Source organism: Patiria miniata, unplaced genomic scaffold (assembly GCF_015706575.1).
Source record: "Patiria miniata isolate m_02_andy unplaced genomic scaffold, ASM1570657v1 HiC_scaffold_1, whole genome shotgun sequence".
In the NCBI taxonomy this organism is placed as follows: Eukaryota; Metazoa; Echinodermata; class Asteroidea; order Valvatida; family Asterinidae; genus Patiria; species Patiria miniata.
In genome coordinates this window covers 20570277-20582910 of record NW_024037047.1, presented here as the reverse complement: position 1 = coordinate 20582910, position 12634 = coordinate 20570277, and the positions used below count along the sequence as shown (strand labels likewise).

General features: G+C 42.8%; 1 protein-coding gene across 1 annotated transcript; it reads left to right on the top strand.

Annotated features, from left to right (window-relative positions):
• The first annotated feature begins 1071 nt into the window (after window positions 1-1071).
• On the top strand, window positions 1072-11203 carry LOC119725285 (40S ribosomal protein S10-like). Its single transcript, XM_038196656.1, has 6 exons — window positions 1072-1215; window positions 3614-3755; window positions 5251-5428; window positions 7516-7578; window positions 8577-8641; window positions 10814-11203. The coding sequence occupies exons 2-6, from the start codon at window positions 3615-3617 to the stop codon at window positions 10850-10852; spliced, it is 486 nt and encodes a 161-aa protein (XP_038052584.1). The 5' UTR covers window positions 1072-1215; window position 3614; the 3' UTR covers window positions 10853-11203.
• Window positions 11204-12634: the final 1431 nt, after the last annotated feature.

The following is a 12634-nucleotide window of genomic DNA, read 5'->3' as shown; positions in this document are numbered from 1 at the left end:
CGTGGCCGTGAAATTTCAAGGCTTCGTTCCAAAAAGTACGGTTTTTAAATTGCAAATTAGTAATAATATTAATAATAATTAACTCTTAATATAGCGCTTTACACAAAATATCTCAAAAGCGCTTTTTTAGCAGCAGTACAAAAGTTCTGCACTCTCCAAGAAGAATTCACATATTTAGTTGAAAATTTATTTCCGGCCGGCCTGACAGAATTTCGGCTCGGGTCATTATCAGCATCAATTAGACTCCAAACCGGTCTTAAACATACTGTTTAATTAAAACCGGCCAAGCACAAGTCATGTTTATTCCCATAATATTCAATAATACCTTTTCGCCGGTCAAATATTTAGTAAACTATTTCCAACGATTTTGTACACCAAGTTTTCTTCACGTTTTTTTCTTAAACATCCCTCTAGATAGCTAGCTGGCTAAGTTATGGCATGTGCCTCTTGCAAGTAGTAAACAACTCTATATGAAGATTGTATGGCGCGTCAGGTGCCGGTTGCGCGTACTGCGCGATATGTGGCGCAGAACGCCCTGCCAGGTGCCGTTGTTGGTGCACATTGCTCCATCCACAACCTATAACCACCCCAACCTATAACCATTTTCGGAAGTTTTAGAAAGTTGATTTTGTTTTTAGCTCAACTTTGATTCTTTTGTCATTGAGCGGCCCTTCCATATGTGCTTACACCCCAAAACAGATGTGCTTTTTGAATTGCCGCTAGTAATGCAAAAGTTTATTCACTTTTGTATAAGAAACCAAAGAAGAAATCGACCATCGTTTTAAATCTATTATTGAATTTTATTTTACAAAATGGATTATTTTGCGGCCTGACAAAATTCCTTCCTCCATGACAAAATTAATCACGGCTCTCGCAGGCCGGGCGGATTGCTTTTTTTCCCCCAAATGAAAGCCCTTTTTTTTGAGAGGATTGCAAACGTCCAAAATCGGAGAAAGATTTTTTGTATTTTGTCTTTCTTTAAAACAAAACATATAAATTGAAAATTCGTGAGAGAGAAAAATTTAAGTTTGAAGACCACGGAAAACACAAGGAGCACTTCCTGTTCATGATGCCAACACTTGAGGTCTCACTTCAACTCCAGTGAATGCCGCTGGTTCACGTGCGAAGAGTACCATCATCAAGCCATTGCATGCACACATGAAATGCATATTGCTCGGCCTTTTGCATTGAAGGCGATCGGCCCGCTGAAACGAAGTAAGGGAAACAGAAATAATATCGCCTAAAATCATCGAAATCCCTCAATCATTGAAACGATTGAATCGCAATATATCAAGTTTATATAGATATGAAAGCTAAGCGTATATTTTTTTTAATTATTGATGTAGTAGAGGCACGTAAAATAAACGTCATTATAGAGGAGTAGTTGAATGTCGAAATTTGTGAACTATTGCATCGAAGTTATGATAAATAATTCATTGATTCACTAAAGGCCTACAACGTTCATTCCTGAATATCTTAATTTTACATACATAGGCCTGTAGGCTAGTTCGAGTAACTAGGACTCTGCATATCGCCTTTTTTAAAACATAGTCAATAGGCCAGCGCCAGTCGATTTGATCATGATGATTTGGCGAATGGCATCATCAACAATGTCAACATGGTCATGGATTACTCCTAGAACTATGAGGCTCCGGGTGAGCGGAGCCTCATAGATGTAGAAGCCTGCAAAATTGTCTGCAGCACAAAATACTAATAAAGTACAAAAACGTCCATCAAAATGCAGACATTTCACACAGAACCGCTGCACAGTTTGCCCCTATTCTCCATATTTTACCTCTTGACATACTCACGTATCTTGGGCACAACTAACATAGGTGGATTCTGTCGGTTTTTAGGCCAAAATGATGAAAAATATGCCCTTTCCGCACTGAGCCAACCGAACACTTGAAACGTGCACGCATATGATCGAGCAATGATTTTCGGTTCGCTCGGAGCGCGCCGCGGGGGGTACGGTACATGCACTTGTACGCATGCACATACTATCATTTCGCCTTGTACCGTACCCCCCGCAGCGCGCTCCGAGCGAACTGAAAATCATCGCTCGATCATATGCGTGCACGTTTCAAGTGTTCGGTTGGCTCAGTGCGGAAAGGGCATATTTTTCATCATTTTGGCCTAAAAACCGACAGAATCCACCTATGTTAGTTGTGCCCAAGATACGTGAGTATGTCAAGAGGTAAAATACGGAGAATAGGGGCAAACTGTGCGGCGGTTCAGTGTGAAATGTCTCCATTTTGATGGACGTTTTTGTACTTTATTAGTGTTTTGTGCTGCAGACAATTTTGCGGGCTTCTACATCTATGAGGCTCCGCTCACGCGGAGCCTCATAGTTCTAGGAGTAGTCATGGATGACATGCATGACATGGGACAATCTATCCACCTCGTAGCCGGCTACGGAGTCACGGTTGATTGCCCTCAATAAACCTTCTCAGCGCTACTTGTATGTAGGGCCTACTATGCATCATGCTCCACTGCACTCCCACTCCGTATCCGCGTAGCCGCCAACCATGCCAACAGGGTGGTTGGTTTGGACTTACAATTTTTTCAGCAACTCCCATTCCTTTTGTGTTCCTTCGTTCTCAAATAATGGACCCCCACTCAGTATCCGCGTAGCTGGCATGGACTTGAATTGTTTCTTTTCCAGTGATTCCAACCTCATCGTAGCCAGAGATTTTAGGGGTGTATTTCCGAGTGGTGGGGTATTCTGCAATTACTCCGCGGATACTGAGTGGGAACTGAGTGAGAACGAAGCAACACAAAAGGAATGGGCGTTGCTGAAAATACTCGAAGTCCAAACCAACTATCTTGTTTCCCACTATGTAGCTATGGAGTGGGAGTCGCCTTGATAATGCTTGAGAACGAAGCAACACAAAAGGAATGGGAGTTGCTGACAAAATTCTAAGTCCAAACCAACTACATGTACCCTGTTGCCGTCTACGCAGATACAGAGTGGGAGTGTAGTGGAGCATGACGTGTGTAGGCTTACATGTAGTACGTCCAGGTAGTGCTGAGAAGGTTTGTTGAGGGCAATCAACTGTGACTCCGTAGCCGGCTACGACTAGTACGAGGTGCATAGATCGAGGGGCGGGGTATTCTGCAATTGTGCCCCAACATGTCCAACTCCAAGTCTGAAGCATTCATGATTTTGACTTTTTGTCATATGTTCATCATGTTCATGGAACTCCAAACACCGCCAACCAAACCCATCAGATTTTACCCCAAAAACAAACCACAAAGTGATATGCCACCTCATGTGTCCGGATCCACTAGAGATCGAGAATCAATCTGTAAGGTTAACCCAGAACTCAGCCGTTCGGAAAAGAAAAGAAAGTTCCCATTCAATTTCCGAGACTGCTGTTCAAGGCTTAACACCAACCTTAACACCAACAGTAAGGCCTTAGTTCTGATTGATTTGAATGGCGCCAAAGCATTTGCTTGTACCACCCTCCCGTCCTGCAAACAGGACGCTGGAATGGGCTGATGAATGCACTCTCAGATTGGATAGGATGTAGGATATCTAGTAAGCTGGAATTCCGACAGGTTACCTTTAAGAATGGCTTTTTAATTTTTTAATTTTTTTTTGATCACACAGGATGTTGATGCCCAAGAGAAACCGTGTGGCCATCTACGAGAACCTCTTCAAGGAAGGGGTGCTGGTGGCCAAGAAAGACTGGTACGCGCCCAAGCACGGAGAACTGGAAGTGCCCAACCTCCAGGTCATCATGGCCATGAAGGTCAGTAGGATTCGGTACCGATTCCCGATTTCGCCTGGCTACGGAATAATGCTGTGCAAACCCGACCCGAAACTGACCTAAATCCGACTTCGGGTCGGGTCGGGTCGGGTCGGTTTTTCCATCATTTCAGTCGGGTTGGGTCGGTTTCGGTTTTGTGTTTGCGATTTTGTGGTCGGGTCGGTTCGGGAAAGCCATCTTATGGAAAAGCCGAAATTAACCCAAAAAACCCTGAAACATTTCTGAAATTCACGCGATGCAATATTATTAAAGAGTTACTGTGCCTGTTATGACCAATGGCAACTCATCGCGTGATTGTGCATGTGTTGTGGTCTATTACGCACAGTCTAAAACGCGTAGAACCACCAATAGATAACGTTAGTCTTCACCGTACGCATACGGTATGATTCTTTAACCCTAACCGAACTCAACCCATCAAAGTTCAACCCCAGGTTTTGTTTATATCTGTTGGGATAGGTACAGTACCCCTAAACTGATGGTCTTTTACACTGGGTTTGGCATACCTCCAGAAACTGAGTCCAACAGTATGTGTGTACTGTTGTGGGTGTTGGAATTTGCCAGAATGGGTATAGTTCCTAGTAAATTAGGCTGGGGAGTTGGGGTTAATGAGAGACAACGATTTTAACGTGTTGCAGGCAAAGCCCAAGTCACACATTCAAGGTTTGGAGCTACGGATCTCCACGGTTTGAAATTCCTGATAAACCGTGGGAATACTGTATTCATCCTTAGTACATCCGTGGTTATCCGTCATCTTCCTTGGGCATTCGTGGAGGGGCTATGGAAGTTTTAAACTGTTCATAACTTCCGTGGTGAACCGTCATGAAAATTAATCCGTAGTGCAACCGTCATGAAAATTAATCCGTAGTGCAACCTTGGGACATCCGTAGGACAACCATATTTATTTGTAGTGTTATTCGTGCATATTCTTGGAGATTCGTAGCTCATTCGTGGTAGAAATCTCTACGAATTCGCTGCGAATGTCCTACGAATATGCCCGGATGTGCTAGGGTTCTGCTAAGGTTGTACTACGAATATGCATGCTTTAATCGTAGGAGAACCTTGGTCATCCGTGGCCCAATCGCAGAAAACCGTGGCGTCAACGTCATTATTCTTATCGTCGATATTCTTCAACAATCCGTCCATATTCTTGACAAACTGTGGTGTATTCATAGAGAAACCTTACGACAGTCGTAGCTATCCGTCCTGAAACCGCAATGCATTCTTAGAAAGTCAATTTCTCCACGAATCTAGACGGTTCATCGTGATCGATTGATTCTTGGTAAACCGTGGATATTCGTAGCTCCAACCTCGACTGTGTGACTTGGGCTTAAGTTCAGGCACCGATTAATACGAAACGCCTGTAACTCAAAAATGAGCACTGATAACTACAGTCTCATTTTCTTGAGTTGGGTAAAAAAAAGCCCGCACTTTTTTCTCATGCAGATTTTGTGTTCCCCCCTTTTTTTTTTCTGTCTAGTCCCTGAGGTCCCGCAACTATGTCAGGGAGCAGTTTTCCTGGCGGCACTACTACTGGTACCTGACTAATGAGGGGATCCAGTACTTGAGGGAGTACCTCCACCTGCCACCTGAGATTGTCCCGGCTACGCTGAAGAGACAGGCTAGAGCTGAGACGGCCAGGCCAAGACCCACAAAGGGTAAGGGGGGGAACCCTTGAGGCCTTATAGGAGTGTGCATTGAAACCGGGTTCCCAAGTACCTGACCGCTGATGCCAGGAACAGGTTCCAGATTATGGGATCGGGTACCCATATTGCCAGCTTTACAAATTACGTAGTAATTCTTCTTAGACAATGGAAAAGAAAGGTTTTTGAATGCCATTTGTGGGAATTTTCAAAATGAAAACCAAGCTACATTGAAAATCAAAACAGGTTTCATGTTTATGTGCATTTTGTTTGTGCAACAGATGACGCTCGCAAAAGTTGCAGTTTACAGGCATGCAACTTTTCCTCGGATCAGCTGATTTCCTCTTTTTTCATTTCCCATGTTGTGCCATTGAAAATAGAAAAACACTGTACAAAGTCTTGGAAAGATTAGAATTTCCTCTTTTTTTGTGATTTCCCAGTTGCATGCCTGAGTTTACACTCTAAAGGCTATAAAGCCCTTCGGACAACTTGCGATTTGATTTTGGGTTGGGTTTCTTTTACGGGTACCTGGGTACCCGTGTTTTACTTCACTAGGGTACCCCGTTCCTGAATTTCCACCTGAATGCACTCCACTAAGGCCTTTTCACGCAAGAAGTGGCAACCCCATTGAAATCTGTTTCAAGAGTCGTGCGTGGCGTAAATATTCACTGAAAACAAAGTTTGTTGTTTTCATTCAAACAATTTTGTTATTTATAAATAACCCAAACTGCCCAAAGCTGTACATAATGCAAACGTCTTCAAAACCTACTTTCGTCCCGTTTTATTAGTTGACTGTTCGTTCACTGTACACACAACTGCCGGATTGTTAAATGACATTTTCTTGAGAATCAGTTTTACAACTTCAAGTAAGTTGGTGGTCTGTATCTCTGTTACTAAACTCAGTACCCTAAAAGTTATATACCATTGGAAAGCTACAGTTCTGCAGAATCCAAGTAAATAAATATCTCAATTCTTAAAAAGTTCAACTTTAAGCTCATTTTGTGATGACAGGTCACATATCCCTAACCCCCATCGGGTATTCTTTAGGTACCATGCTAAATGCAACAAATCCAACTCAACTCAAATGAGAACCCTGCTAAATGCAACAAACTGCAACAGTGGATTCTGTTGCATTGTGCAGTGAACCCAGTGTACACCAGCCTTGGCACCAAGCAGTCACCCTGCTAAATGCAACAAACTGCAACAGTGGATACTCTTGTATCGCCTTGGCACTATGAGCAGTTACCCTGCTAAATGCAACAAGATGCAACAGTGGATTCTGTTGCATAGTGCACTGAACCCAGTACACACCAACCTTGGCACCAATTAGTTACCGTGCTAAATGCAACAAACCTGCAACAGTGGATACTCTTGTATCGCCTTGGCACTATGAGCAGTTACCCTGCTAAATGCAACCAAATGCAACAGTGGATTCTGTTGTATCGCCTTGGCACTAGGGGCAGTTACCCTGCTAAATGCAACCAAATGCAACAGTGGATTCTGTTGTATCGCCTTGGCACTAGGGGCAGTTACCCTGCTAAATGCAACCAAATGCAACAGTGGATTCTGTTGTATCGCCTTGGCACTATGAGCAGTTACCCTGCTAAATGCAACAAACTGCAACAGTGGATACTCTTGTATCGCCTTGGCACTATGAGCAGTTTACCCTGCTAAGTGCAACCAAATGCAACAGTGGATTCTGTTGTATCGCCTTGGCACTGTAAGCAGTTACCCTGCTAAATGCAACAAGATGCAACAGAGCACGGGGACTTGAGTTGCCTGCCAAATGCAACTGTATGCAACAACTTTTTTACCTTTGTTGCTTTCTGTTGCATTTGGCAGGGTTAGGGATATGGGTTTCCTAACTTCTGACTGATGCCCCTGGAATGAAGACATAGACAAACTGGGCTACAGAGCTCAGTTGGTAGAGCTCCAGTACCTTGCTTCTGAGGTGGCAGGTCCAAACCCTGCTCCAGTCAGTTCTCTGATCAGCTTTATGAACCCAGTCTGTGGTTCGTTCAACTAAAAGGTCCCTTTTCAAGAAAGGTTTGTTATTTTGTAAGATGATTTTATTCAACTCGTATTTTCTTGGTCGGTTTCAGATATGGCGCCTAGGGGCCCTGCTGCCGGCGACACCCAACGTGATGCCTACAGACGCGGACCTCGTAAGTAGAAATTATTTTTAAAATTTTACTTTGCCCTTCTAAACCTCCAAAGACATTTGAAGAAAATTCACGGAGATGTCTTTAGGGATGAGCTGCAGTGCAACTCAGAGAAATTCAAAGATAACTGAAGCACTCCTAAAACCCTAACCCTCCAGGATTTTTTGGCTAGAGACCCTGCCAAATGCAGCAGCATGCAACACTTGTCTAAAACAAGCCAGCCCAGTGCAGCAAGATCCAGCAGGTCAAAAGCTTCAAAGCCAAACTGCATCAGAGTCTGTGGTCACTGAATGCAGCAGGATATACTGTGGTGTTGTTCTCGTCGTTTCAGAACTGGCTGTTCATGTAGTGGTGTTGGTAGCTGAATTCATCAAAGTGCACCAGACTTTTCCACCTGATGCACTGTGCTGCGTCTGGCAGGGTTAGGGTTAAAAGAACTGCAGAGCTTTAAATTGCATTAGTTTTTATTGCAAACTGTGACATCAGAACAAATTTCAAACAGTCAGAGAGGGAGTACGCATCTTCACCTAACTTAGTGATTTAGTAGAATGTGGGTTTTTGCCAGAAAAAAAACATGTTGATCCAATTCTGGCACAGTTCATGGGGCTACTATGGACAAAAACGTTGCTTAAACCAAAAAAAAACCCAATTCTCAGCAAATACAGGTTACTAGCTGAAACGCCGTTATGTTGTACATTTCTTGTGCCTAGTCCTCACCTGATGTTTGCTTTACAAAGGCATTGGTCAGGTTACCAGAACGACGGAAACCAAGATGCCGGCTCTGACAATGACGGCCAACCACTGGCCACCAAGAGTGCCTGCGTGAGTGGTGCGAACAATCCATTGGTTGACAATGGAGGGCGCTACATTCAAAAGCAGTGTTTTACGCCTAGCAGCTTCTTCATATAGGGCTCTGGTCGTCAAATTGATTATGTTGGTATGCATGCAAATTTCCATTGCGTTCAATTCCCTACTTATTTCCCCCCCCCCAAACCTTGTAGCTGGAGCTGGAGGCCAAGACAAGAAGGGTGACGTGGGTGCTGGACCCTCTCCTCAATTTGAATTTGTAAGTGGAATCCTGTATTTAACGTTTTTTTTTTTTGCCCCTCAACTTAATGTTAAAGAGGTTGTGGATTGCTTGAAGACATTTCCGTCATTTTTCGGGTATATGTATCCTAAGGTGTGATGAAATAAAAACGACTATTGTTTCTGTCATGAAATGAGTACAAAGGGTACTTTTGAGAGCTATTTTTCAGGTCCTGTTTCGACCCGAACGTGCAATTTGTGTAAAAGTCGTCGTTGCGGGCAGCAAACAAAACACAGTAAATCGTGACGTAATAAACAGGACTCGTTTATGCTACTCTGCATCGGGAGTCCTGTTTATTACGTCACGATTTACTGTGTTTTGTTTGCTGCCCGCAACGACGACTTTTACACAAATTGCACGTTCGGGTCGAAACAGGCATGACAGGACTTGAAAAACAGCTCTCAAAAGTACCTTTTGTACTCATTTTATGACAGAAACAATAGTCGTTTTTATTTCATCACACCTTAGGCTACATATACCTGAAAAATGACGGAAATGTCTTCGAGCATTCCACAACCTCTTTAACCAGTTCGCGTTGGACGACGTGTTAACACGATCTGGCTGTTTCTATACACAGGCACAGCTGACGGGTTAATACGTCAAGCGAGCCTCGACTTGCCTCCGGATGACGTCTAAACGTGCTTATCCCCCATTTGTTTTGTACACACACACAAAGTCCAAGAACTCTGTGGAGGCGGACCGCGTGTTGTACTTGAACTTGGCCGCTGTGCACGGCCTGTTGTGGTACAATTTATGCTCCGTGGGCACATCCCGGAGTGTTGAAAAATATGAGGTTGTGTTGAGAATTATCATACAAATACTGTTGAAACGACTCTTGTGAATCAGTATTTGTGGCGTTTGGCTGTATATCAGAAGTTGGCTGCTATATTTTGCCTTTTTTGAAAATCCAAATTTATGGCTAAAATAACCCTGGCACAAATGTTAACGGAACTTATCGAGACCAGGCTTGTCCAAATTGAGCTGGACACCAGAAGTTCTGAGTTAAGGATAATATTTATACTTGGCTTTCCTCGAGTTTGTGAGAAAAAAGGCTTCACAAACTTGCTCAGGTAGGACTCGAACCCACAACACATCTGTGTACTAGTGCAGATGTCTTGCCATTCGACCCCCAAGCTTGCTGGCTTTCAATCGGTCACTTTCAGTCAGTACTCACAAGCATTTTTTTAGCCCCTAACCCTTAAAACGGTCTATTATGATCTAGACCTCCCAAAGATTTCTAAATGTTACCAGGAGAATGCTTACAGGGCCCATGCAATTTTTGTTTTGAATGCAATCCTTGAAAATGCAGCTTTGTCTCCAATTTAGCCTTATTTGCAATTTTTGTGTTGCCATTTTTAAGAGTATTTTGGTGCCTTTTTGTCTTTATGCTAATACAAATGTCCATATTCATGAGCCAAACTGTGATATCATTCCGGTTAGAAACCTCATGGTACAGCTGGTTCAGCACATAAAGTTGCTAGAATTTTTGATATTTTGCTGTCTTAAATTTTTCTTTTGTTTGGTGATTGGTTGTTGTGTCAGTACATGGCATTAAACCAATGAGCAAACCTTCCTCACAAATTTGTTCAATGAGCAACTTTGGGGCTCACAATTTGATCAGAAATCCCTAAACTGAACAGTCTCTGCCTGAAATGACATCACAGCAACAGTGCCCTCAGCTGTTCGGAAAAGCATGGAATATTTAAATATATAAAAGAGGTTCATTTTCAATAAAATTAACCAAAAAAGGGTTGTCAAATAGTTTTCATACATTTAAGAGGAGTAGAAAGTTGTACAAAATGTGTTCCTCGGAACAATTCATTGCATGTACCCTTTAAATGTCTCATGAAGTGCTCAGTGTTGAGTGCATATGTTGGACACTTGAATTTTCTTTTCTAATGGCTCCATGCATTACCTAAAGAGGGCGCTGTTTACCCATACTTTGAAAAGTAAGTGGGCACTTAAAATAAGGGACAAGACACTTAAACTGACATTGACTTGTTTTATAATCTCGCATGGCATTACTAATCTATATTTGTTTGGTCTTTTTATCCACCCCCCTCTTTTTCTCAATTCCTGTCTTTTCCTGTCTTATTCTATTTCTTCTTACTTTGTTTCCTCCTCCCTCCTCTGCTTATGCCCCACCCACAGAGAGGCGGATTCGGCCGTGGAAATCCACCACCACAGTAGTGTACTATCGGAGCATCATTCATCCACAGTGGGGGGCAATCGTATTGTTACACCAGGCTGTGGCCATTTTTGGCTTCATGCACGAAGCCGTCATGTTTGTGGCTGCGGCTTTTGATATTCTTCCATTATATGCTTCACCAATCCATAGCCTTCATGACAATGTGGGCAAGGCCTGTGGCTAACATCTCAAATCAAAACAGACGGGTGCCTTGATGTTGATGGCTTAACAAACCATGGTGGTGACTCAGACAACTAGACAAAGATGGCTGCCGCCCAGTTATTATCATTTCCTTGTGCATAATATTCAAATAAAAGTGGGTCGTTAACTAGGCCCAGATCACGGATCAGAAATAATGTGTGGTGTGTTCCTTTTGTTTTGTAGTTTGTGGGTAACAGACTAGTATTAGTTATAAAAGGAGTTGTTCTTCCAAAGGAAGCTTTTTACTTAATAATGCATACTTCATGCTTTTCCTCAACTTTGGTTTTGAGAACCATAGTTAACAAAAAATGCACCAATTTGGGGAACCTTGCTCAACATTATATATGTACTTGAGGGAAGGGGGGTGGGGCTAAGATTTGTTGGCCAATTAGATTCATGGTACCTTAAAATCTGTTCATGTGAATGTGATACCTGTTATTTTATACTGGTAATTGGTACACGAGACATTTCAAATTGAAATACAGTCGATTCTCGTCAGTACAAACTCTGTTGATACAAAATTCTGGTTATAACAAACGTAAAGCCTTGGACCCGACTGCATTTATGTGCACAATGAATGGGACTGATGTTTCTCTTAATACAAAATTCTGATATAACAAACAATTTGGCTAGGTCTGAACGAGTTTGTGTTAACGAGACTCGACTGTACAAAATTTTAACATGTCCACTTCAGATAAGGGCGAGTGCACAATAAGCTCTGGCCGTGTTGCAAGGAGTCTTGCATGAAAATGCTCAAAATGATCCCTGCCAGAGGTTAAAAATGCGACTCCGATGCCACATATGGAACACCATAATTTGGTCAATATTCGGGGACCGACAGCAAGACAGTCGGATGGACCGACCAACCACCAAGTGACATATAAAAGCTCTTCAGTGCTTAAAAAATGCAGACGGCTTCGAATGTTGCATGCCATTTCAAAGAATATTTTAAGCCAAAGCTGATGGTACATAGTCTATGTAATAGACCCATGGCATTTGCCATGGGTCTATGATATGTGAGCAGATTTGCTGATTAATTAGGCAAGACCCGCCTCTTGACCTCCTAGATTTTGACCAATCAGCGGGCGCTTTCTATATCGGGTCTTCGGTCATTCACCTGTTGCGCGTCATAGACAATGGATTAAAAAGCCCTGCCATATGCGCTCTGTATATCATGTTCATAGGATCATTTTACACGATAACGTGCCCGGCTGTTGTTGCATTACAAAACACTGCATTCGAATTGACCAATCAAACATTTAGTCCTGATTTGGGAATGAAATGACGTCACGATTTTAGTAAAGTCGACTCCGATTGGCTGAGGCATGAGATGGCATAAATCTGCATGCGTTGATATATCAGACGTTAGGAGTCTGGGCTCCGTGGATAATGGGTGATATACTCAGACTAATGGTACACTCCTGTTTGAAAAGAAGTTTTGAGACGCCGCCCCTTTAATCCCCTAGGAAAAAGGATTGGATACCCACCACATTAAAAACATCTAGACCCCTCCGCTCCCCAATTACATGTATTGTCCATTAACCCCTCCCTTCGGAAACCACACCCCCAAAAAGTCCCCGTGG